This window comes from Prunus persica, chromosome G4 (genome assembly GCF_000346465.2).
Source record: "Prunus persica cultivar Lovell chromosome G4, Prunus_persica_NCBIv2, whole genome shotgun sequence".
NCBI classification, from domain to species: Eukaryota; Viridiplantae; Streptophyta; class Magnoliopsida; order Rosales; family Rosaceae; genus Prunus; species Prunus persica.
The window spans coordinates 7,982,052-8,005,723 of record NC_034012.1 but is presented as its reverse complement, the minus strand read 5'-3'; the positions used below and the strand labels follow the sequence as shown (position 1 = coordinate 8,005,723).

Here is a 23,672-nt window from a genome sequence, read left to right as displayed (position 1 = left end):
CAAATATTGGGTACAAAAATGCAAGGTCCACAGTAAATTAATTGGCAAATATATAGGTTTGATTTTTGTTTAACCCCAAAACCTCCCTAGGCTACAGCCCACTGTAGCCTTTGTCCTAGTTCCGCTAGTGTATTCTAGGGTTCTTGTAATGATTTATTGACTTTGTCGAAACTATGTTTTCTTCTTTGCCAATCGGTAAATAAGAATTTCATAGCAGCAGAGCAAGAGAGAACACTATCATGCACGCTATCAAATTGCTTTTACTCTGATTACAATATGACAATTGAACCTATAATTTTTCTAATACATCAAGCATGATGAAGGTATTGAGATGCAACTCTCCAAGAGGCTTCAATCGGCGGCAGAACGAACATGAGCACACGCCCTTACTTTAGCAACTTAATAACTCATAGCTACTAGCCTCTTTGTGCATCTTTCCATTGTAAATACAGCTATTTCTCTCAACCATAATACATAATAATGGAAAAGGATGTACAAGTGCCAATCCCCAACTTGTTCATCCACAGAAAATATGTATTGCAAAAAGAACCGTGTAACAGTGCATAAAAATATTGGAAACATAACCATGGAATACATGTGCAATGAGAACCGTTGGTTTCCACAAGCAGAAAACCATTCACAGAGGCTCTAGACTGGTGTCAAAAGAACCAGGGCATACATAATAGGCAGGTATGATTTGACATAAAGAATTTTGCATACCAACTTTGCAAAGTCAATCTTGAGAGGCAGCAGTTGGACGAGGACACAACACAACTATCCTAACACCTCTATTGCTGTACCTAGTATCTCATCCCACATTAATATGCTTTTCAACTTTTCCATTACCAAGCACCTACTTTCAGACATCAACTGGGTGAAGACTCAACCCCACAACCAACTGAAAAAGAATGCAGGCAACAGAGTGAGTCAAAGAAGTCTCATATACCCAAAAAAGAAATCATATTATTCATACCAAAGAAACCCCAAACTACCTACCATAAAAGCACACAATAAATATTTGTTTACCCAGGAATGACTATTGAGAAGAAATAAAACCTCTTAAATGGTAGTAAAATTTCCTGAAGGAAAAAAATAATCCATTGCTTCATGCACCAGTGCCCAAAAGTGGGAGAGCTCCCACATGTGTTCAGCTCTTGAAGGAATACGTATCACACAGAAACACTTCAATGTTAGGTAATATAGAACGAACAAGAATGGGGCTGTAGAAAATTGGGTCAGACTAAAACGTATAAAAAACATAAACCATTGCAACAAATTAGAAAAAATGTCGTGTTATCAATTACCAGCAATTGCATCGAAATTTCTATTTTGTCCTCTAAACAATGTCCGCAATGATGAATGAATCTGCATATTCAGATGCTATATGCAGTGTGAATTTCCATATAAAATACAAAGTTAAATATATTAATTACAATATAACTGAAAGACAGGAATGAGTTTACAACCAAGCTACTATGACTGTACACAAACTGATATAAGTAAAAAAATTTAGTGATAAACGTTACAAAATAATGTTCAAACTTTCAAGGCCTAAACATACAAGGAGACAGAAGAAACATGCAAAAGTATCAGAATAGACTTTAAAAACAGGGTAACAAATAGACATTCAAAACAAGGTAACACATTTGAAAGGCAGATGATCAATCATAAAAAAAATATAGTTCAGTCTCAATTAAAAAGGTTTTCAAGCAAACTCATTAGGCAAGTTTACAAATATCCTCATACTCAACAGCTTTAAGAAGTCTACCATCATACACACCCTTCTCTATCTGCACCTTAGCGCAAAACTTATCTGTGTCCACTGCCAGCAACTTTGCATTTGATCCTCTGTAAGCCCCATTCACTATCTTCACGAGGCACCCAATTTGCGGAATCACGGTCTCCAGCTCTGCCTGGTCAACTCTCAAGACGTGCTTGCTTTCAAGCATTTCAATCTCCCCCACATACTTGTCGATCACTTTTCTCACAACCCCTTTTTGCTTATAGTAACCCTTGTCAGCCAATGCTTTACTCATAACTTTAACAATGATTCCTTCACATAACCAATAATCCTTCCTATTAATCCTCTCCTTCTTCTCATCCTCCCTCATCAACTCCTCCAATGCCAAGCTCCCCGCGCCACCACTACTTCCATTTTTCGTCGAATTCTTAACCTTACTCTTGTCATCATCTACCTCATCAAAAACCAATTTCGAGCTCTCCCCTTTTTCTTTCGAACCCAATTTCGAGGACCCAAGTGCAAAACCAATCTTGACCCCACTCTCCACTTTAATCCTATGGATCTCATCTTCTGAACCTTGATCAACCCCATTACCCACGGGCATCGACTGAGCAACCCTCTCAATCTGCTTCTTAATCTCTCTCTCCTGCTTCTCTTCCTCAGCCATATCCGCCCTGAGTCTCTTGTTCTTCAACCTCTCCTTGAAAAGGGTTTCCGAATCTCTATCGATATAAGTAATGAACCAACCCTTTGGCGTCTCCTCAACCTTACACTTACCCGTCCTCCCCAAGTGCTTCACGAACTCGGTTAACGTGGCCCACTCAGTCGAATTCATATGAACATGGTGGCGGTCGTTGATGTACTCGTTGTAGACCACGGTGGCGGCGATACGGCTGAACCGGTGGCTTCGTTTCATCAAATCGAGAAAACTTTGCTCGAACTCCTCGGAGTAGCCATCGACTATGCGATTAGAGTTTTCGCCGAAGATCTGCATCTGTCACTGGTGGCTTTCGCTCATGCAGTGGCATTTGAAGCCGTTTTCGTCTCGACATTGCTTCTGGCACATCTGGCAGTACCATCGAAGCTTCTGAAGTCCCTTGGCCTTGATCCGATTGGCAATTGCCTTTGGGGTTAGGAAGTCGTTCTTCCCCATGATGATTTTACCGCCGAATTACAGAAATATTGGTGTAATTTGAATCAGGATTGGGGTGGTGTTTTGATTGGGGAATTGGCAATCTAAACCCTAGATGACGGAAGGGCTGGACCTGATGAGGGTTTTATTTTTGGAAAATAGCAATAAAGGTACAATAATTTTATATTTATAGGTGATAGTTGTACAAAAATTGGGAAGGGGTGGTATTTTTAATTAAAATTATGAAATGGGTGTCATTTTAAGCTATTTCCCAAAATAAAAAAGGCACTCCATATTTCAAAATAGAAAAGTCATCCCATTCCAAATAATTTGGATCTTCAAATGCTTTTGAAAAGATTAATTTGACATATCCAACGATCCCCCATTTCAATGCCGTGACAGAGTAATTTAGCTCGTATTGGTTATTTTGTTTCAGCTCCTACCAATTTCTTCACCTTATGCATGATGCATGCATTGTTTGTGTGTGTCAAAATTGTACCAATAGTCATACAAAGAAAATATATATAAGATCAAAATCACAACACAATGTTCATTTACACCATGAGGTTTTGAAATTCCTATAAATTACAAAACTGAAATCGATTTATTAAAACAAGCTCAACCCCAAAACTTCACAAAATAAAACCCAAAACACTTTATACGGCATCAAAGTAATTTAATAATCAAAATTAAGGGACAGCTATCATTTTTTGAAATTTTTTTTTTTTGGTTTGTTTATAGAAATTAAATAGTGTATAATTTATCTATATCACTAGTGCTAAAAATGGATATATAACGAAATATCTCTAAAGGGTAATTATTCGTTTACTTTTTTTTTTTAATTAATTAGAATATAAATTGGCCTATTGTAGTGGAAAAGAGGCAGAAATCTAAAAAAATCCAGTCGTACACTTACAAAAAGGCCCTTTTTGTTCTCTTATTTTTTGGGCTTACTCATAGGAAACCCTTTATTCTTGGCGGCCTACGCAATTCTGTCCTGCTTGATCCTGATGCGTTTGATACCATTATATCATGTCATGACCAAGAAAATGATTGTTCACAAATGAGTCTCTCGACAATCTTTTGGAGCATCAATCAAACACAAATCCTGATGCTTTAGTTATAAGAGTTTTCTTTGATACCAGAGTTCGCGTCGCCACCGGAGGTTGGCGGTGTGTTTAGGAAATCTACTGGAGGGAAAGGAGAAGCTGCAACACCAAATTCTACAAGAAGCACCACAAGCCAGATTTAAAAATCAAAGGTCATGCCATATTTCAAAATAGAAAAGTCATATCCCATTCAAAATCATTTTGGATGTTCAGTGCTTTTGAAAAGGTTAATTTGACTTATCGAACTATGCTACATTTCAATGGCGTGACAAAGTAATTTACCTCGCATTGTTACAGTGAATTAATCCATCACATTCCGAGCTATAAAAGTCATGTCCTTATGATTTAAAAATCTTGGCCAAGAATCAAATAGAAAATATGAGATCAAAATCTTGGCCAGAACACGAAATACTTATGTTGTTGGGTTTAGAGTAAATCAATTAGATCGCAGAATGTGGACCAATTATATCCAACGCACAATGTGAAGGATAGATTGATACTGAAACCCAAAATTGGGTCCTGCACTGTGGTGGTTGAGAAAGACCCAAACCCAATTGTCTAGGTGGACCCAAATATAATTTAATATTTGGGCCATAATGTAAGTGCATGTGCATTTTGTAATAGAGAGGAATTAGAGGCCCAACGTCCAGGTCCTCATAATAGGGTTGGCCATCTCGACAATATTTGAAAAATCAAATGAGTTTTTTTTTCCTAAAATTTTGACATTGTAGGGTTTTTTTTATATTTTGGGCCGTATTTATGGGCATACATTTAAAAACAATGAGAGATCATCCAAAGTTAAGTAAAGCTGCATAATGAAATCCAATTTAATAATGAGAGGCAAATCAAAATGTAATAATTGAAAGCACAAGTTTTGCATTTTATATTTGGTTCAAACTTCAGTGTACAAGCATCAAAACAATGAGAGATCATCCAAAGTTAAGTAAACACGAGAGGAGGTTTCTAATTTTTTTTTTTTGGGGTACTAAATAACACTTGGATTCAAAGATGCATATTCAAGCACCTCCTTGTTGTTTTCAAATTTGGTCATGTCTTCTTCCTTCAAAGTTAAGGACGCTTCTAAGCCATCACCATCTTTTGTATCCATCAATACAATTAAATTCTTGGAATCCACATTAGGGGTGACAACCCATGATGGCTTTCCCCATCCGAAATTGGATGTGTAGAAGGGAAACCTGCACCAACTGGAGCAACTGTAGCTGTCTATATCATCCCTTATGATGAGGTTCACAACCTCCTTGAAAAGTTGACATAAACCCTCCCCACTAACTCCGTTTCTATAGTTTTCTTTAAATTCCTCAATTCCCTTCCTCAATATAGTAACCAAGCTTTGAAGATCATGATCATCTACTTCAACAATTTCTTCCCTCTGTCCTGCAACCAACCCGAAAACATTCCCCAGTAAGTCTTTACCTGCCAAGACGCTAACAAGTACTTTCCTCATGTTCACCGTTTGACACCATGCGGAGGGCATTGCCGACTCCAAGTTTGATCTTGATGCTTCAGCTGCACACTTCCAAATGAGTGCAGAGACGACTTCAACACGCGTAGGATTTGGCACAGTGGTAGTGGCAGCTTTGGACTTGAGAGCAGCAATCTTTGAGGCATCAAACACAAATCTCCTTGTTATGCACTTTTCTTTGATACCGGAGTTTGTGCTGTCACTACTAGGCGTTTGCGGTGCGTTTAGGAAATCTAGTGGTGGGAAAAGAGAAGCTGCAACACCAAATTCTGCAGGAGGCACCACACGGTCAGTAGTACTGGCTGAGCCAAGTGCTATTGCAGCCCAGCTGTTAATGAATTTGCTTAGAGTAGAAGCATCCGCGACCTTATGTGAAATGTTGACTCCGATTGCTAATCCACCACACTCAAAGAAGTTGGCCTGGACTTGTAGAAGATAGCTTGTATGACCAGATGGAAGCAGTTTCCATAGCATCCCAAGATCTGGTCTGTCCAAAATCATTGAGATGGGGCAGTTGACTTGGGCCTCAAGAAATGCAGCCCCATGGTCATTGCAACTGATTGAAATATTATGCTGGAATTCCCCTGCAAAAGGATAGAAGTGAGTGAGGGCTTCGCTTAAGGATTTCTTTAGAAGCTTGGATCTTTCAACAACCAAAGAACGGTGATGATCAATATCGTTGACCTCATCACTGCTAGTGCTGGGATAGAAGAGAAGTAGTGGGATATAAATTTGAGGAATAAGCTGATCAAAAACAGAGAGGTTGACAATTTTAAGATGGTGAGGAGTTGCAGAGGATGGTTTAATTGTTTCCTTGTGAGTTACTTCAACCTCTAGCTCTGAAGCCATAATCTTTCTCCACCCTTAAAAGTTTCAAAGCAAAAATCACCCCCATATAAAGGCGCACGCATTCACCACACAACAACAGCTCCTGTTGAATAAAAAACAAAACTTTGTTCAGTTCTTTTACATCTGTATGTATTCAATCATTTCACATTATTATATCCTTCAGTCATTCAGACCCCTTCCAGATCAAGCAGGCCGGGCCTCACTTTTTGGTGGCCAGGGCAATAACTTAAAATGGGGCCCTTTTTAGCAACAAAAAAAAAACAGAGGAAGGAAAAAACAAATTTTGCACATGTATTCTTTATGGCATAAAAATCAGTTTGGATTATTATGGCTGTAATAGACTTAATACTTCAATGCATCATGATTCATGTCTACCATCTTCATTTTAAAATGTCTGCATAGTCCAAAACAAAATGGTCAGCTTCTTCACTGGTATATTCATATAAAAATTAAGCACGCCTTATTTAAATAGTATATGATCATGTATTCTTACGGAGATCAGGCTTGCCTTTCTCGACAGTTGCCATCACACCATGTCACCAACACAAGCAGAAGAAAGACCGTTAAGCCTGTTGAAGAAATTTTCAGGAATATAGCAAGCTGGTTAGAAGCAACCGGTCGCTTGAGGGAAAAAACGACCGGTGCTTGCTGTATAAAAATGACCGGCTGGTTCGTGTGTGGGTGCGATTTTGAAGCACCTCTTCAGACATGTGGTGTGCCTCTTGATGCCTAAATGTTTGAATTATGTATATGAACGTTAGAAACACTTCATATACATGATTTAAACATAAAAACACGTTCTTTAGTAAAGAAAAGTGTCCTCATTGAAGTGGTACCTCTTGATAAAGAGGTACAATCCAAAAGATATATAGTTTCTGAAAATAAATCAATTCCTCTATAAATAGAGATGATTATACTGCAACAAATATATGAAAAATAATCCAAGAGAGATCCAAGATATCTCTAAGTTCAATCCCAACTCTTCTCCTTCTAGTTTCACAAAAGTAAAAACCTCTATATGTTATTTTATGCAGATTTAGCCTCTAGGAATCTTGAGTACCCGTGTTATAATTCTAAATTGTGTTTGGGATTATCTTTGGTTGTGCAAGAGATTGACAACATATAGTTATTAGGCTATAGGCTTCATTATATCCACAAGGCTTATTTGCTTAACTAGGCACACAAGTTGTGGGGACAAATAATGTTTGAAAGATAGTGTGTTCATACGCACTTTGAAGCATATTTCATCTTCTCATTGTCCTTGCATCTTAAACACTTCCATTAAGCCATAACCCACAGATTTTGTAAACACAAAAATTTACCAACAAAGCCGACCCTTGATTCCCTTTACATAAATTATGTAAAGATTCTTGGCACCGTTGTTCACTGTGGCAGCCACCAGCAGACCCATCGACATCCGAAACTTGTTTCTAGCAAACCTTCCACGCCTTGAAATTCAAATGAATCGAAATTAAACAAATTTATGAATTTTTAACATAAAAGGGAAGAAACCCATCAAGTTGTGATCTTTTGCACAAAGAAAAAAAAAAAAATCTCGGGTTAAAGAGGAATTAAGGGTTCACCATTTTAGTAATTTTCCTCGTGCACCATGTTTGGCTGCTGGAAAGTTTAAATCTTTGGACCAGTTGAAGCTAGAGATTGAAATGTGAAAAAACAAGATATACAAGAGAGAGAGAGAGAGAGAGAGAGAGAGAGAGAGAGAGTGATTGAGCTTGGAGAAAATTTGGCTTAAGTCCAATTGTTATGAGTGATATTGGGTGCAATCCCCGTAGATGTTGTTGTTGATGCAAGTCCGTTGACTTTTGTGCCACATAAGATAAAATGCCTTTTTTGATTTATTGATGTTTACATTTTATTTTTTATTTTTTTGTTCTAATTATGCCCCTAAATAAATAAGGTGAATTATGAATTTGTAAAATCGGTAAGTTATTGATTTGTTGGACATTAATTATCAGATTTGATTTGAATTTAATTGCAAATCTATTTATTGAATTTTAAAATTTTCCCAAGGTATACCAACCTCAAAATTTGTAATTAGAGTTCATGGAAACTTCATACCTTAACAATAGGTAGGTACCTATGCGTACACCTCTTGTGCAGGTAATTAAACCCATAAATTACCTCTAGTCCAGGTAATTAAATACATAAGTTATTACCTCTAGTCTAGGTAATTAAACCCAAAATTATGGACATACTAATTGCGTACTTGACGAGAGTCGGCTGCAATTAAAATGGGAGAGCATGTGGACTATATCCATTACATCTTAATAAATATGGACCTACATCTAAGAATCCCTAAAAACTAAGTTTGTTCCGTGTAAAAGAAGATTGGGATAACCATTTTTGTTTCTTGTTTTTTTCAATGATTGGGATAAGATAACCATAGGTCCTGGAAAGAGGAAAGCATCGCGGAAGCAAAATCCAACTCGTGCAAGTTTGGGTCTCAGGCTCGGAATCGGGCCTATGACTTGTCGTTTCGAAGAAAACGGTGAGATGAGTGCATTACACTGCTTTGCTATGATATATGAGCATTTTTAGCCAACTTCCATAATTTACTTTGACTTTTCAGCATTTAAAGTTTTAGTGATATTTTTGGAATTTTTGTTATTTCCGTTTTTGCTTCTAATTAGGTTTTCCGAGTGTGCCTAGGGTTTCTTATGCATATAAGGGACACATTAGTGTATCTCTGGATTATTATTACTACTTTTCATTATTAAACATAATATAGTACCTTGATTATCTTATGAAAATATACTAAATTATCTCTACGATAATTATCTTGATGGAGTTATTCAGAAGTTGGAGAATATGTTGAGAGATAAACTAGCACTAATTCAAAATTCAGGTTGATAATCAATGAAAGCATTATTGGTGACAGATGACAGAATATATGTAAATGTAATCGTACTTTTTACATATATAAATATTGCTAAGTCGTACAATCTGATTCTTAGTTTTATGAAAATTTTGAACTATATCCTTTGTTTATGGGTGTCCATGGCCAATACGAATATTGACTCACGATATGCCACATGAAAACAGATTAATTTTAATGATTGAACAATATTTGTTGGATATTAATTTCATCTAGATAACGCAGCATGAAATACAAAACAAAAACAACTATTAAATTGTGCCTGATGAGGAGAGACATCTACATAGATGACAAGAATAATGCTTTTTGATCTCGTCATCATGGGATTAAGGGAAAAGATGAAGGGAAAAGATTAACCCAAAAAAAAAAAGAAGACAAAATGGAAAAGAAATACATGTTGATTACATAGATGATATCATCCATGACTACACTTTTTTCTTCTTCTTTTTTTAAATGTATATATAATATATAGATGATATCATCCATGAAATACATTTTTAAAAGAAAGGATCATGTGAATTATACTCCAAAAAATACTGAATCTAAAATGAAATTCTGAAACCGTCAACCTTCTACCGATCAATTTGTTTATGTCTTCCCTACGTACATCACCTCATTTGTCTTGTTGGCACAATTGCCTGCTCGACAAGTAATATTAATCTCTCAACTGGTAAGTGAAAAACCAAAACGCAAAAACATGGGTTCTGATGGGCAGCCAAAGCTCCCTGTCTTAGATTTCTCTAAGGAAGCTGAAGCTCTGAAGCCTGGCACCAACTCATGGGTATCGGCATGCAAAGATGTTCGACAAGCACTTGAAGAGTTCGGCTGTTTTTTCGTATCGTATGACAAACTCCCTCCGGAGTTTCAAAATGGTTTTTTGGGTACTCTAAAAGAATTATTTGATCTCCCTACTCAGACCAAAATGACAAACAAATCTGAAAATCCCTCAAGTGGGTATTTTGGACAAATTCCCAGCCTTCCCCTCCATGAAGGCTTGGGCATTGAGAATGCAACAAATTTAGAGGAGACTCAAAAGTTCACAAAGCTCATGTGGCCTGGTGGAAATGATAATTTCTGGTAATATCTTCTAACTTCCTTGTAATTTTGAGTGACCATATGAAGTCCGTAGACATTACTAATTGTTTGCAAACTCTGTTTCTTTTTGTTTTTTGGTGGTGATTAAGTGAAAGTGCACATTCGTTTGCAAAAGTGGCAGAGGAGTTGGACCAAATGGTGACTAGAATGATATTTGAGAGCTATGGTATGGAGAAGTATTATGACTCCTATGTTGGGTCCGTCTCCTATCTTCTTCGACTCTTGAAAAATAGAACACCCCAAGAAAATGAGCCTAGCCTTGGCTTCGTGGCTCATACTGACAAGAGCTTCACAACCCTACTTTATCAGAATAACCAAGCCCATGGTCTGGAGGTTGAAACTAAAAGCCACGAATGGATTAGGGCTGAGTTTCCACCTTCATCCTTTCTAGTCATGGCCGGTGATGCACTAATGGTAGGTCATCGATAATTATATATTTTTTATTTTGGATATACGTATATGTATAATGATAGAATCTAGGAAAGTAAGTGATCCATGTACTTAATCAAGATCACATCAACCATCTATACTTTTTTCGGTATGTTATATTGTCAGATTGTAAATCTAAACATTCAACAAGATTTGTGTTCAAATGTGCAGTTTTTGTAAAATATATAAAATATTGCATATTACAGACCATCTTATGGTTTTTAATGTTGGTTTGTTTGTTTAGGCATGGAGCAATGACAGAATATTATCTCCCAACCATCGAGTTATTATGAATGGGAATGAAGCAAGATACTCTCTGGCGCAATTTGCATTTAGTGACGGCGAGATACATGTGCCGGAAGAGCTTGCTGATGAACAACACCCCTTACGCTACAAGTCGTTTGATCATCCTGGACTGCTAGTTTTCTTTCGCACTAATGAGAGCTATGTTTCAAACAGTGCTATAAAAGCCTATTGTGGTGTTTGAAATAAACCTTGTAGCTAATAAGAATGTTTGCTACGCTCGCGTGTGCTGTGTGTTAATTTCAAGGCTTGGTTGTGGGTTTTTTAATTGTTCAATCTGTTTCTGCATGCTATGTTACCTTCATTTTACTGATCATGTGAAAATAAAAACTATGAATAGATTGTACAAGCTTCTTAAGCTTCTCATGTTGTATGTTAATTGTCCATTTACAGATCTAAAGTACTGAAAGTCTTACTGTTTAATCAAATCATGTTATGTGGTAACGTTCAATCCATTTTATTCATTCAAATAGTGGACGGCAAAACATTGGGCCGATCCGGCCAAACAAAACCAAATTAATTTGAGCAGTTTAGTTTTATTTTTATATTAAAACAATATAATTTCAGACTGAATCGAACCAAATTGCAATTATTTTGGTTTTGTTTGGTTTGGCCTATTTGGAAATTGCCCAATCTTATCACTATTTCCTATCATATACGATCTCACACATTGATATCCATCATTTAATAACAAAAACTAAAATCTCTAACCCAATTGAATTTGCCGATATCTCTCTCTCAACATTTCTCTATCTTTGACGGTTAGAAGGTTTCTCAAAATATTGGTTAATCTATAGTATGAATCCCTATTTATATATTGTTTAGGAAGGGAAATGGGTTTTATTTGTATTGTTATGGCTTGGTTTTTTTAAGCTTTATATCTTTTTGATTATTCTGAATTTGCAATCTTAGTTGGGATGCCTACGCCAGAGTTTCTTCGATCATGCGTGATCGTTAGTGGAGGCACACTAGATCGTCTTAATTTTGATGTTAGACCACTCCGTTATTGTAATGACCCTTTTGTGACTAGTGATTTTTTTGGCTGAATTATGAATGCAATTTTAGAATTTTTATAGAGAAATAAATAAATAAAAGAAGGGAAATGACAAAAATCATTTTTGTCACTGAATAGATTGGTTTGAGGCCAACCAATTCAAACGGTGATAGTGCATTGGTTCATTATGTGGTTTGAGACCTTGAAACAAACCAAATCGTTGTGTGCCCGCACCTAAAAAACTACTAGTTTGATTGATAGTTTTATAATCAGTGGTCCTTAATTAGAGAGGGTGTAACATCTCAATCTATACAATAACCAAACGTCATCCTTTAAAATTATATCATTTTCTATTTCTTATATAGATTATGGTTGACCATCTATCATTATTGAGATTTGTTGCATGTTAAGGTTGGTATTTATCCCATACAATCTCATACTGTGTAACATCCCACATCGACCAACGGAGAGGAGATGATGTGCCTTATATGTACATGTCCGCCTCCATCTAGAACGAGGCTTTTTGGAAACTCACTGGCTTCAGAGTTATGGAAACTCCGAAGTTAAGCAAGTTGGGGCTAGAGCAATCCCAAGATGGGTGACCTACTGGGAAGTTGCTCATGAGTTCCCAGAAACAAAATCGTGAGGGCAAAGAGGGGGCCCAAATTGGACAATATCGTGCTACAGTGAAACCGATCCGGGGTGTGACATACTGTTTATTGAAACAAGATCATCAGTGTAACACCCCGACCCCAAATTTCCCCAAATTTAACCCTTATTTAATTATTTAATTATTTAAGGGTATTTTAGTCATATTTTTAACCGGAGAGAGTTTGGGACCGTGACTTGTATTTTTGGATAGGTCGTACTAAGACGAGTTCATAGACACGTAGTGGGCTCGAATCGGAGTTGTAACGAGAGATATATGGTCAAAAGAAGCCCAGTGGCATAATCGTAAATATTTCAAAATGGGATTTTTTATAAAAATCTGGTTTCTCTCTCTCTCTCTCTCTCTCTCTCTCTCTCTCTCTCTCTCTCTCCCCCGCGGGTCTCTCTCTCTCCTCTCTCTCGCGCGCGACAGCCTGCCACGTTTTGGCCAGCCGTGCTCTCCTCCGGCCACCAATGACGACGGGACCGGTACCAAAATGACCGGGCCGTCGTCCTCTTCCTACCCCAGCTAGCCCCTGCCTCCAGCCGCCGCGGTTTCGCCGGAATTTGGAGAAGAAGCGGCCGACATCGCCGGATCTTCACAGCCGCCGATCTCCCTCCTCCAGCCACCAATTCCGTCGACCCAGGTATGGATTTTGAACCTCTCGAGCTGCTCTAGCTGATGGTTGGGTAAGATTAGATCGATTCTTAGCGTAGACAACTCGAACTTCGGCCGCCGTGATCGGCCATTTTCGGCCACTTTTTGGGGTAGGTCCAAGAACAAAAGTGGCTCCAAATAGGGTGTTATACCTAGGGTAGGAATTTGGAGCCGTGGTTTTAAGATTTTCCGGTGAAGCGTTATCGCTTTGGGGACCACGCGCTGCCGGCGCGTGCGGCGGCACGTGGGCGCTGTGGAAAAAGTAGCACTGTGTTCCGATGAGATCCTTAGGTTGTCACGAGTGCGTAGGATTTCGCGGATCTCAATTCGGACGTCGTTTGACTATCGAACGGATAATCGCATATTGTGCGTTATCCGGATTCGATAGGTTGGGACCGTTAGATGGTCCCAAATTTAATATATATTAATCTAAGAATTTCTATGATTGTGTAGGAATTCACGGATTGTGAATCGGAGCCCCGGATGTTCCGAATAATAATTTAAAGTTTATATTTTATATTAACTGTCAGATCGTGCGATCGTGAGCAAATCCGACCGTCCGATCTGAACCAAACTTCTCAGGATAAGTGTCCTATACCTGGTAGAACCCATAGAGACTTTCGGATCGGAAATTGGAGGTCGTGGGTTCTGCAAGTCCGTTTGACCAGGGTTAGAGTAGTTTGACCCTTGGTTGACGGTGAGTCTCCCGGAGTAATCTTACCTTTTCAGGGGAGATTTTCGGGCGTTAGACTATTGTAGAGGGTTACACAATATTAGAATTAATATATATAATTATAATTATATATGGTTGTACAAGGGTACAACAGAGTCTAGAATGCCAGTTTGGAGTGCTATACGCACTACTTTAAGTACCTCTCCGGATTTTGGATTCACTACAAGCACCACCAAGTGAAAGTTAGGTCCCGCGTGGCGTAGGTTATCCGGCGTTGGGACAGACCCCATACGTGGCGTTGGTTGTACCGGCGTATGGGGAGATTTGCAATATGATGATCAGGTCTCACGTGGCGTAGGTTATCCGGCGTTGAGACAGGCCCCATACGTGGCGTTGGTTGTACCGGCGTATGGGGAGACATTGTGATATTGTGTTGAGGTCGCACGTGGCGTAGGTTATCCGGCGTGTTGACAGACCCCATACGTGGCGTTGGTTGTACCGGCGTATGGGGAGATTTATGATATGATGTTGAGGTCCCACATGGCGTAGGTTATCTAGCGTTGGGACAGGCCCCATACGTGGCGTTGGTTGTACCGGCGTATGGGGAGATATGTGATATGATGTGCAGGTCTCACGTGGCGTAGGTTATCCGACGTTGAGACAGGCCCCATACGTGGCGTTGGTTGTACCGGCATATGGGGAGATATAATGATAGTATGGCATGGTCGCACGTAGCGTAGGTTATCCGGCGTGTTGACAGACCCCATACATGGCGTTGGTTGTACCGGCGTATGGGGAGATTATATGTGAAATACAGAGAAATGAAATAAGGTATCGCCCAAATGTGGAATTGGGTTTTATGGAAGAACTACGTGTGGCTTGATCCCTCAAGGAGGGTACGTAGGCAGCCTAAGGTTATTAGGTGCAGCCGCAGACTAAATATTAGTCATAATTGGTATTTGAATTGTTTGGTAGTTGGTTAAGAATTTTTGGAAGGCCGAAGGCCATTTATGTGAATTGCATGAAATTATATTGTGCATGCTGCCAGTTGGGAATATTAAATGCGTTTTCATGCAGGTATAAATTTTGGAAAATGTCCAAATTATAGGGGAGACTCTGCCGAAATTTCGGCAGGAAGTCTCGGTTTTTAGTAAGTGGGCCTGGCATCGGGGTGATGTCAGGAATTCCAAAGGGTTCGTCTCGGGTTTTGGGAAAATTCGGGACGGGTCCTTTCAATCAGTCTCAAAATTCAACCTTACTGAAAGTTAGTCCCCAGGGGGATTTCAATACTGGATTGTGACAAATAGAATACCACCTCCCATCCAAAAATTGAATTCCTCTAAAATCAGGAATTTAATTTCTAATTTTACGTGGGCTCTTGAAATTCAATTTCTGATGAGAATTCCAATTTCTGATTAGCAAACACACCATAAAAGTCTTATTGTATTATCAAATCATGTTATGTGGTAACGTTCAATCCATTTTATTCATTCAAATAGAGGCCGGCAAAATATTGGGCCGAACCGGACAAACAAAACCAAACTAATTTGAGTAGTTTGGTTTTATTTTTATATTAAAACAATATAATTTCAGAATGAATCGAACCAAATTGCAATTTGTTTGGTTTTATTTGGTTTCGCGAATTTGAAAACTGCTCAATCTTATCACCATTTCCTATATAAAACCAATCCAAACGGTGATATCATTATGTGGTTTGAGACTTGAAACAAACCAAATCGTTGTGTGCCCACACCTAAAAAATTACTAGTTGTGATTGATAGTTTTATAATCAGTGGTCCTCAGAGAGAGTGTAACATCTCAATCTATCTTACAATAACCAAACGTCATCCTTTAAAATTATATCATTTTAATACTGGATGGTGACGCTAATTTGTCTCCTCTAATGGTCTGCTTTCTGCAGGTTGACCTCAAATGCAATATATTAACGGCACCCGTACAGTTTGTGACTATTTTATTTCAGTTAATTTTTAATGTATTAATACAAATAGCATCCCAGAAATAATTGATCATGTACTAATTAAAAACTTAAAGTCCCAATCAAGTATCAAAGCGTTTGCAGCTCAGTTTGCTAACAATTTTTACTATGCATTTGAGGTCTTATGTTTCGAATCACTCTACGTTCTTCGATTTAGGACAAACCACTTAGACTATAAGGGGTTTACAGCTCAATATTAATTAAAGGGTATTTATTATGCATCTTATAGGTCTTGTGTCCGAATCACTAAATTCTCGATAAAACCACTCATACTACAAGCTCTTACACACATAAACAGATTGGGTTAGTATATACTGACTAGTAGTATTAGCACAAACAGCACGAAGTGACACTATCCAAATGGAAAACAATGCGATTGACATAGCACTAACAACATAAATTTTATGATAGTATGGTTTGTGGTTACACTGCACCAAGTCTCATTATGACATCAGTGCATCAATGCAAGTTGCAACCTCTATAATATAGGTTCACCAAGTTGGTGGTTGAGAAAGACCCAATTCTCTAGGTTGACTCAAATACAATCTCATATTTGGGCCACAATGTAAGTCCATGTACAGTTTGTAATGGAGAGGAAGAATGGAAGTCCACCTCCTTTGGAGGCCCGACGTCCGGGTCCATATGGACAAAATACCTCAACTGGTTACAAAACCCAGATCACAAAGTTCATTATATGCGACCCAACAACTTCATGTTTTTTTACACTTAGCCTAGACATATATGTTTGTAAATAGAGAAACACTTCAGTTTTAATTGACCCTAGGAAATTCTAATTGTAGGGAAAGAATAAGTACATATGTACATTATAGTTTAAATGATTAGTTGTGATGCATAATGAAATTCAATCCAATTCAATCATCTAATTAGAAAACATATCAATTCGTCATCCGGATAGGGAATAGAACTAGATTGAATAAGGGGAAAATGACATTGACTTGCAAATCAGTGGTATCATGTTCAAACCTCCATGACATCTTGATACGTAGTGTGTGTGAAAAACTCCCTCTCCTTTGTAGTTTAGACTATTACTTGTATTTTAAAAAAATAAAGAAAAATGTAATAACTGAAAGCACAAGTTTTTCATTTTATATGTGTTCGACCCTCAGTGTACAAGCATGAAAACAATGAGAGATCATCAAAGGTCTAGCACTACTCATCTAAGTAAACACAAGAGGAGGAGGATTCTGTAATTTTATTTTTTGGGTTGGGGTGGGGGGTGTGTGTGTGCGGGCGGTATACTAAATTACACTTGGATTCAAAGATGCATATTCAAGCAACTCCTTATTATTTTCAAATTTGGTCATGTCTTCTTCCTTTAAAGTTAAGGACGCTTCTAAGCCATCACCATCTTTTGTATCCATCAATATAATTATATTCTTGGAATCTACACTAGAGGTGAAAACCCATGATGGCTTTCCCCATCCAAAATTGGATCCGTAGAAGGGAAACCTGCACCAACTGGTGCAACTACATCTGTCTATATCATTCCTTTTGATGAGGTTCACAATCTCCATGAAAAGTTGGCATAAGCTCTCTCCACTAACTCCATTTCTATAGTTTTCTTTAAATTCCTCAATTCCCTTCCTCAATATAGTAACCAAGCTCCGAAGATCATGATCATCCGCTTCACTAATGTCTGCTGTCTTTGCTGCAACCAACCCGACAACATTCTCTAGTATGTCTTTACCTGCCAAGGGGCTCACAAGTACTTTTCTCATGTTCACCGTTTGACACCACGCGGAGGGCCTTACTGAACCCAAGTTTGATCTTGATGCTTCCGCTGCACACTTCCAAATGAGTGCCGAAACGACTTCAACTCGCATAGGATTTGGCATGGTGGTAGTGGCAGCTTTGGACTTGAGAGCAGCAATCTTTGAGGCGTAGAACAAAAATCTCCTTGTTATACACTTCTCTTTGATACCAGAGTTTGCGCTGCCATTAGGCGTTGGCAGTCTATTTAGGAAATCTAGTGGTGGGAAAAGAGAAGCTGCAACACCATATTCTGCACGTGGCACCACATGGTTAGTAGTACTGACTGAGCCAAGTGCTATTGCAGCCCAGCTGTTAATGAATTTGCTCATAGTAGAAGCATCTGCGACCTTATGTGAAATGTTGACTCCGATTGCTAATCCACCACACTCAAAGAAGTTGGCCTGGACTTGTAGAAGATAGCTTGTATGACCAGATGGAAGCAGTTACCATAGCATCCCAAGATCTGGTTTGTCCAGAATATTTGATATGGGACAGTTGACTTGGGCATCAAAAAATGCTGCCCCATGGTCATTGGAACTGATTGAAACATTATATTGGAATTCCCCTGCTAAAGGACAGAAGTGAGTGAGGGCTTCGCGTAACGATTTCTTTAGAAGCTTGGATCTTTCAGCAACCAAAGAATGGTGATGATCAATATTTTTGACCTCGCCACTGTTATTGCTGGGATAGAAGAGAAGTAAAGGGATATAAATTTGAGGAACAAGCTGATCAAAAACGGAGAGGTTGACAGTTTTAAGGTGGTGAGGAGTTGCAGAGGATGGTTTAATTGTTTCCTTGTGAGTTACTTCAACACTTACCTCTGGAGCCATGATCGTTGTCCGCAGTTAAAGCCTCATAACAAAATCACCCCCATATAAAGGCACAGATTCACCATACAACAAAAGCTCCTGTTGAACAAAAGTCAAACTGTGTTCAGTTCATTTATATCTGTTTATGTATTCAACTGGGCTTATCTCTTTGATTTATGCTAACTAGCAAGACTTGGAAAAACATGATCATGTGCTGTCTTGTTGCACCCAATTGCACTAACCCATCACACTTTCCTTTTCAATTGGAATGAGTCAATGACCAAGACTACTTCAGTTTTAAAGTTCTTCAAGTCGTTGAGTTGAATTCATGTTTATCATTTTTAATTATCATATCCTTCCATCACTCAAACCCCAATTAGAAAAGTAATGCCATTCAAAATTGAGATTTGTCCTCTGTGCCGCCATGCCGGCTTCTAGAGACCCCTTCCAGATCATCATGCAGCAGAATAGTACACACCCAATATTAAATGTTCTTGAAAATGTTAAAACAGAGAGGTTGGAGAGGATGGTCTAATTTTTTCCTCCTGAATGATTTCAAACTTTATCTCTGAAGCCATGCTCTTAAGGCAACATATTGAAACATTATATTGGAATTCTCCTGCAAAAGGGTAGAAGTGAGTTAGGGCTTCAGATAATGATATTTTAGAAGCTTTGACCTCATTGCTATTATTTGTTGGGTTAGAGCACTTCCACCCCATTGTGCCATGGCAAAGGGTAAGGGCAAGTAAGGGTAAACACCATTCATGTGAATACTGATTTCCCTAGCAATTTTTTGATGCATTCTCATCCGTTGTCATAGTAGTAACTCAAGGACAACCACTATTTACATGATATATGAAGAGAGGAATTTGTATGGATTTTGGTGTAGGAAGTGAAGAACATGGCTAGGTATTTAAATCAAAAAATTTGGTATTTAAATTGGCCGCTAACATCAGCAGCCCAGGCAAGTCTTGCCTTCGGGCTTGCCCAGTTTTGTGGGTCCAGTTCTTGTCATAGCAACTTGTCAGATTCTCCAGCCTTTAATTTATATAATGAATTGAGGATGGGCCAAATTGGTCCTTCTTGATCTAATTGGCAAAGACAGCTGTGAAATTGAGCCTTTAATTTATCAAAATTAACTTTTCATAAAACAGAAAAGCCACACCAGCAGACTACCATGCAATAATATAGGTTGCCAGCAGTTATGCACATTAGATTATTTTGAACGAATTAAAACTTCAAGTAGGATTTTCTTCGAAGCTGTTTTTCCATGTTTTTTTCCTTTGTAAAGCCGGCTCGGCTCTATGATCAATTCACGGGGAGCAAAATGGCCATGGAAATCAAGGTAGATATCATTGAGAGGGAAACAATTAAACCATCCTCCCCAACTCCTCATCACTTGAGAAATTTTAAGCTATCTATTTTTGATCAGATGGCTATTGTAGTTTACACCCCATTCCTTCTCTTCTATCCAATTACTTGTTCTACTACCAGGGCCAGCACTAGCCACCATGCCATGGCCATGAATGAAAGACATCAGCATTTAATAAAATCATTAACTGAATTCACTCTCTTCCACCCTTTAGCAGGACGGATTAAAGGTAACGACATGATCGAATGTAATGACGATGAATTTGTCAAAGCGCAAGTCAACCGTTCCTTATCAGAGATTTTGCAACAACCAAATGCCGAGATGTTAAGACGATTGCTTCCAATTGAACTTGCGTCCAAAGAAGCAGGCACAGGCAGATTGCTTCTTGTACAAGTCAACTTGTTTGGGAGCGGTGGAATGGCAATTGGGTTGTGCATTTCACATAAGGTTGCTGATGCATCTGCAATTTGCACATTCATCCATTGTTGGTGTCAGTATGAAAATTGTATTGCCATTTCCTAGACTCTAGCATAGGTCGGGAATTAGGGTGTGAATATATTTTACTGGAAGTTTTGGCACAACACATTCAATCTCGGATTTTCGAAGTATGACTTGATTTATATGAGGAGCTTGATTTCAAGTAAATCATGACTTAATCATGCATTCATTATAGGATTCCTAGTTGGAGATATTTTCACTCAAGCACTTTTATGTTAGTCCTATTTTTATCTCTTGAGATTACTTTCTTAGTTAGACTCTATTTTGATTTAAATTAAAATATTATCTTTTCCTATTATGACTTGCACGTTGAAATAATCTCCTACTTGATTGGTCTAATTCATTTGTTTTAGTAGATATTGTTTTTCTATTAAAGATTGGTTGGTTGGCGTCTTCACTAAGAATCCAGAGTGAATCAAAACTAATATTCATAGTTGAATGGGTTAATCGTTTTATTTGTCCTTGAATTTAGACCTGATTTGCATGTGAGTACCTTCCAAAATGGTTCCCGTGGTCCTTTAACTTTAGTTTCATTAGGACAAATGGTCATGCTGTCAATTTTGTTAACTTTTCTGTTAAGTGCAGGGGCAAAATGGTATTTTTGTATCAAAATTAATTAAAATATGAATAAAAAATTAAAATTAAACTATCTCTCTCCCCCTCTATCCCGATTTCTACTCACCACAAACTTGATTTTTCTTTTTCTTTTTTGTTGGTTTTTTCTTTGATTTTCTTTGATTGTTATTTTAAAGATATGATTTTTTATTCATTTTTTTGGTTTGAATATAAAAATACCATTTTGCCCCTGCATTTAACAGAAAAAGTTAACAAAATTGACGGCAGGATCATTTGTCCAAACAAAACTAAAGTTAAAGGACCACGGGAACCATTTTGGAAATTGAGGTATTAAAATACAAATCGGGTCAAAGTTTAAGGACTAATAAAACGATTAACCCTAGTTGAATAGTATTTGGTCTCCTATTTTGACTCTTTCACAGTCCATATTGGGTTAATTTTGATAGTCATAATTGATGGTGGACTCCGATGCTTCCGTCTAACTAGGGAGAGGTAGTTTTGAATAAAAGTAGTGTGCCTCTTTTTTGACAAGTACAGCTTTTGATATTTGTGTTGAGCATATAGAATTTAATAAAAAAAACTGATATGCATATATTTGAGATAAATCATCAAGTGTTCGATGTTTACTTGGTGATTTATAAAACACTTTAATCATTCATATTGCATTCATTTGCATTGTTCGATGACTCATACGGTTGAGGGCACCAAGACCGTGGTGCGGTTTTCCTCCGGCGAGCTTGAAGCAATTGTGACCAGTATTGTGTTCAACATAAGGAGTGTTGAAGATCATTCCGTGATAGAAGTTGAGTTACGAAGAAGTCGATAAACATTATCTAGAATGTGTCTAGGATAAGTGCGTGAGCACTTCTTGTAATAATCGTTCTCTAGTGGATTTGTGTTGGACTGAGGAGTCCCGTGAATTTTCCCTAGAGATGGGGTTTTACCAAGTAAAATAATTCTCTACGTGTTCCTCTACTTTATGTTCAGCATGTTTCAGGATTGATATATCCTGCTACTGAAGTTTATTTTTCGTTTATTGATTATAATCTCGAATTAGCCTATTCCCACCCTCTAGGCATTTTTAGTCATCCTATAGGTAATTTCAATTTAGCCTTCAGTCCAGTACTGACAGCGATCCGGTAATATTGCTTCGAGAATTTGGTGCTTCATCTCTTTTTCCACCACTAGATTTCTCTAACTCATCGCAGCCACCAGCCAAGGAAGTCGTCAAAGAAAACTGCACGATAGGAAGGTATGTGATGCCTCAAAGATTGGCGTTCTCCAATCTAAAGTAGCTAGTCCAATTGTACCTAAACCAACACTAGTAGAAGCAGTTTCAGCACTCATTTGGAAATGTACAATGGAAGCATCAACTGGGTCTAGCCTTTCAAGATCATCTCTGTTTCGTCAAGCTATGAACTTGGGCAAAAGGGTTTTGCCACCTTTGCCAGAAAACTTGGCTGGAAATGTTGTGGGATTTTCCGTATCAAAAGCTGAAGAAAGGGCAATAGGTCTAAATGACTTGGTTGTTAAATTGAGGAAAGGGACTGAGGAAATGAATGAAAATTATGGCAAGAGATGGAAGAGTATAGAGAGATGATAAATTATTGCACAGACAGTTATGCCTGCACAAGTTGGTGCAGGTTTCCATTCTATGAAGTCGATTTTGGATAGGGAAAGTCATCATGGGTGAGCGTGGCTAGTATTAAACTTAAGAATATGATTCTTTTGATGGACAAAAGAGATTGCAGTGGAATAGAAGCATGGTTGACTATGAATGAAGAAAGCATGGCTTTATTTGAAAGCAATAAGTGCTAAAAGATGAATATGGTTTGAATACTTTAGGTTAATTTTATTCTTCTCCACAAGGAGATATATATAGAAGTTTACATGAGTACTTTACAAGGAAATAGATACAGTATTCAATTAGGAGAATACCTCCTAATTATGCAAGCATATGTCAACTATATAAAAATAAGAAGGTAAATCCCTTAATTAATCAAGGAATTAAATCTCCTTGATTAATTAGGAAGGCTCACGTCAAGACTCCTTCTAAAGTTGGTGCATATACGTCACCAATGCTCAACTTGGTAAGTGAGTCATAACACACTCTTCCACAGACAACTTTTATTAAGACATCCGCCAGTTGATCTTCTGATTTTACGAATAGTAAGCATTTTATCCTCAATTTTTTCTTTGATCCACTTCAACATGTTTCGATCGATCATGTTGAACTGGATTATGAGCAATATTGATAACTGACTTGTTGTCACAATGTAACTCCATTGGCTTTTCTAGTTTGAAACCTAATTCTGTCAAGAGTCTTCTGATCCATAATAATTCACACACTCCTTAAGCCATTCCTCTATATTCTGCTTCTGCACTAGACTTGGAAACCACATTCTATTTTTTACTTCGCCAAGTAACTTACCTTCAACAAATGTAAAGTAACCTAATGTAGAGCGTCTATTTGTAATGGAACTAGCCCAATCAGCATCTGTATATCCAATAACTTCAAGCTTTCTATTCTTGGAGAACATTAGTCCCTTTCTAGGGGATGACTTTAAGTACCTTAAGATCCGATTAACTGCATTCCTATGAGAAATACTAGGATAATGCATAAATTGACTAACCACAC

At 38.0% G+C, this 23,672-nt stretch overlaps 3 protein-coding genes and 2 pseudogenes across 9 annotated transcripts; 2 read left to right on the top strand and 3 right to left on the bottom strand.

Moving 5' to 3' along the window:
* On the bottom strand, positions 514–3,027 carry LOC18781221 (KIN17-like protein). The gene is made up of 2 exons (XM_007211497.2): positions 1,057–3,027; positions 514–898 (listed from the first exon to the last, which is right to left on the bottom strand). Exon 1 carries the CDS (start codon positions 2,733–2,735, stop codon positions 1,719–1,721), a length of 1,017 nt encoding a protein of 338 aa, XP_007211559.1. The 5' UTR covers positions 2,736–3,027; the 3' UTR covers positions 514–898; positions 1,057–1,718.
* On the bottom strand, positions 4,834–8,415 carry LOC109948416 (BAHD acyltransferase At5g47980-like). 7 transcript variants are annotated; one of them, XM_020561302.1, is made up of 4 exons: positions 7,898–8,414; positions 6,808–7,762; positions 6,297–6,396; positions 4,834–6,049 (listed from the first exon to the last, which is right to left on the bottom strand). In XM_020561302.1, exons 3-4 carry the CDS (start codon positions 6,358–6,360, stop codon positions 4,968–4,970), a joined length of 1,146 nt encoding a protein of 381 aa, XP_020416891.1. In that variant the 5' UTR covers positions 6,361–6,396; positions 6,808–7,762; positions 7,898–8,414; the 3' UTR covers positions 4,834–4,967. The 7 variants fall into 7 exon arrangements, with proteins under 7 accessions (XP_020416891.1, XP_020416892.1, XP_020416888.1 ...); XM_020561303.1 differs by having other exon boundaries at positions 7,637–7,762; XM_020561299.1 differs by having other exon boundaries at positions 4,834–7,043; positions 7,546–7,762; positions 7,898–8,415.
* Positions 9,809–11,463, top strand: LOC18778643 (2-oxoglutarate-dependent dioxygenase AOP2). Its single transcript, XM_007214429.2, has 3 exons — positions 9,809–10,287; positions 10,395–10,719; positions 10,979–11,463. Exons 1-3 carry the CDS (start codon positions 9,908–9,910, stop codon positions 11,219–11,221), a joined length of 948 nt encoding a protein of 315 aa, XP_007214491.1. The 5' UTR covers positions 9,809–9,907; the 3' UTR covers positions 11,222–11,463.
* LOC109948933 lies at positions 17,230–18,684 on the bottom strand (annotated as a pseudogene).
* LOC109948589 lies at positions 19,916–22,852 on the top strand (annotated as a pseudogene).

Bases quoted from the DNA above. Each gene is read 5' to 3' on its own strand.
- LOC18781221 (XM_007211497.2), bottom strand. From the start codon at position 2,735: ATGCAGATCTTCGGCGAAAACTCTAATCGCATAGTCGATGGCTACTCC.
- LOC109948416 (XM_020561298.1), bottom strand. From the start codon at position 6,314: ATGGCTTCAGAGCTAGAGGTTGAAGTAACTCACAAGGAAACAATTAAA.
- LOC18778643 (XM_007214429.2), top strand. From the start codon at position 9,908: ATGGGTTCTGATGGGCAGCCAAAGCTCCCTGTCTTAGATTTCTCTAAG. The intron at 10,288-10,394 runs GTAATATCTTCT...GTGGTGATTAAG, and splicing joins GGTGGAAATGATAATTTCTG to TGAAAGTGCACATTCGTTTG. The intron at 10,720-10,978 runs GTAGGTCATCGA...TTGTTTGTTTAG, and splicing joins TGGCCGGTGATGCACTAATG to GCATGGAGCAATGACAGAAT.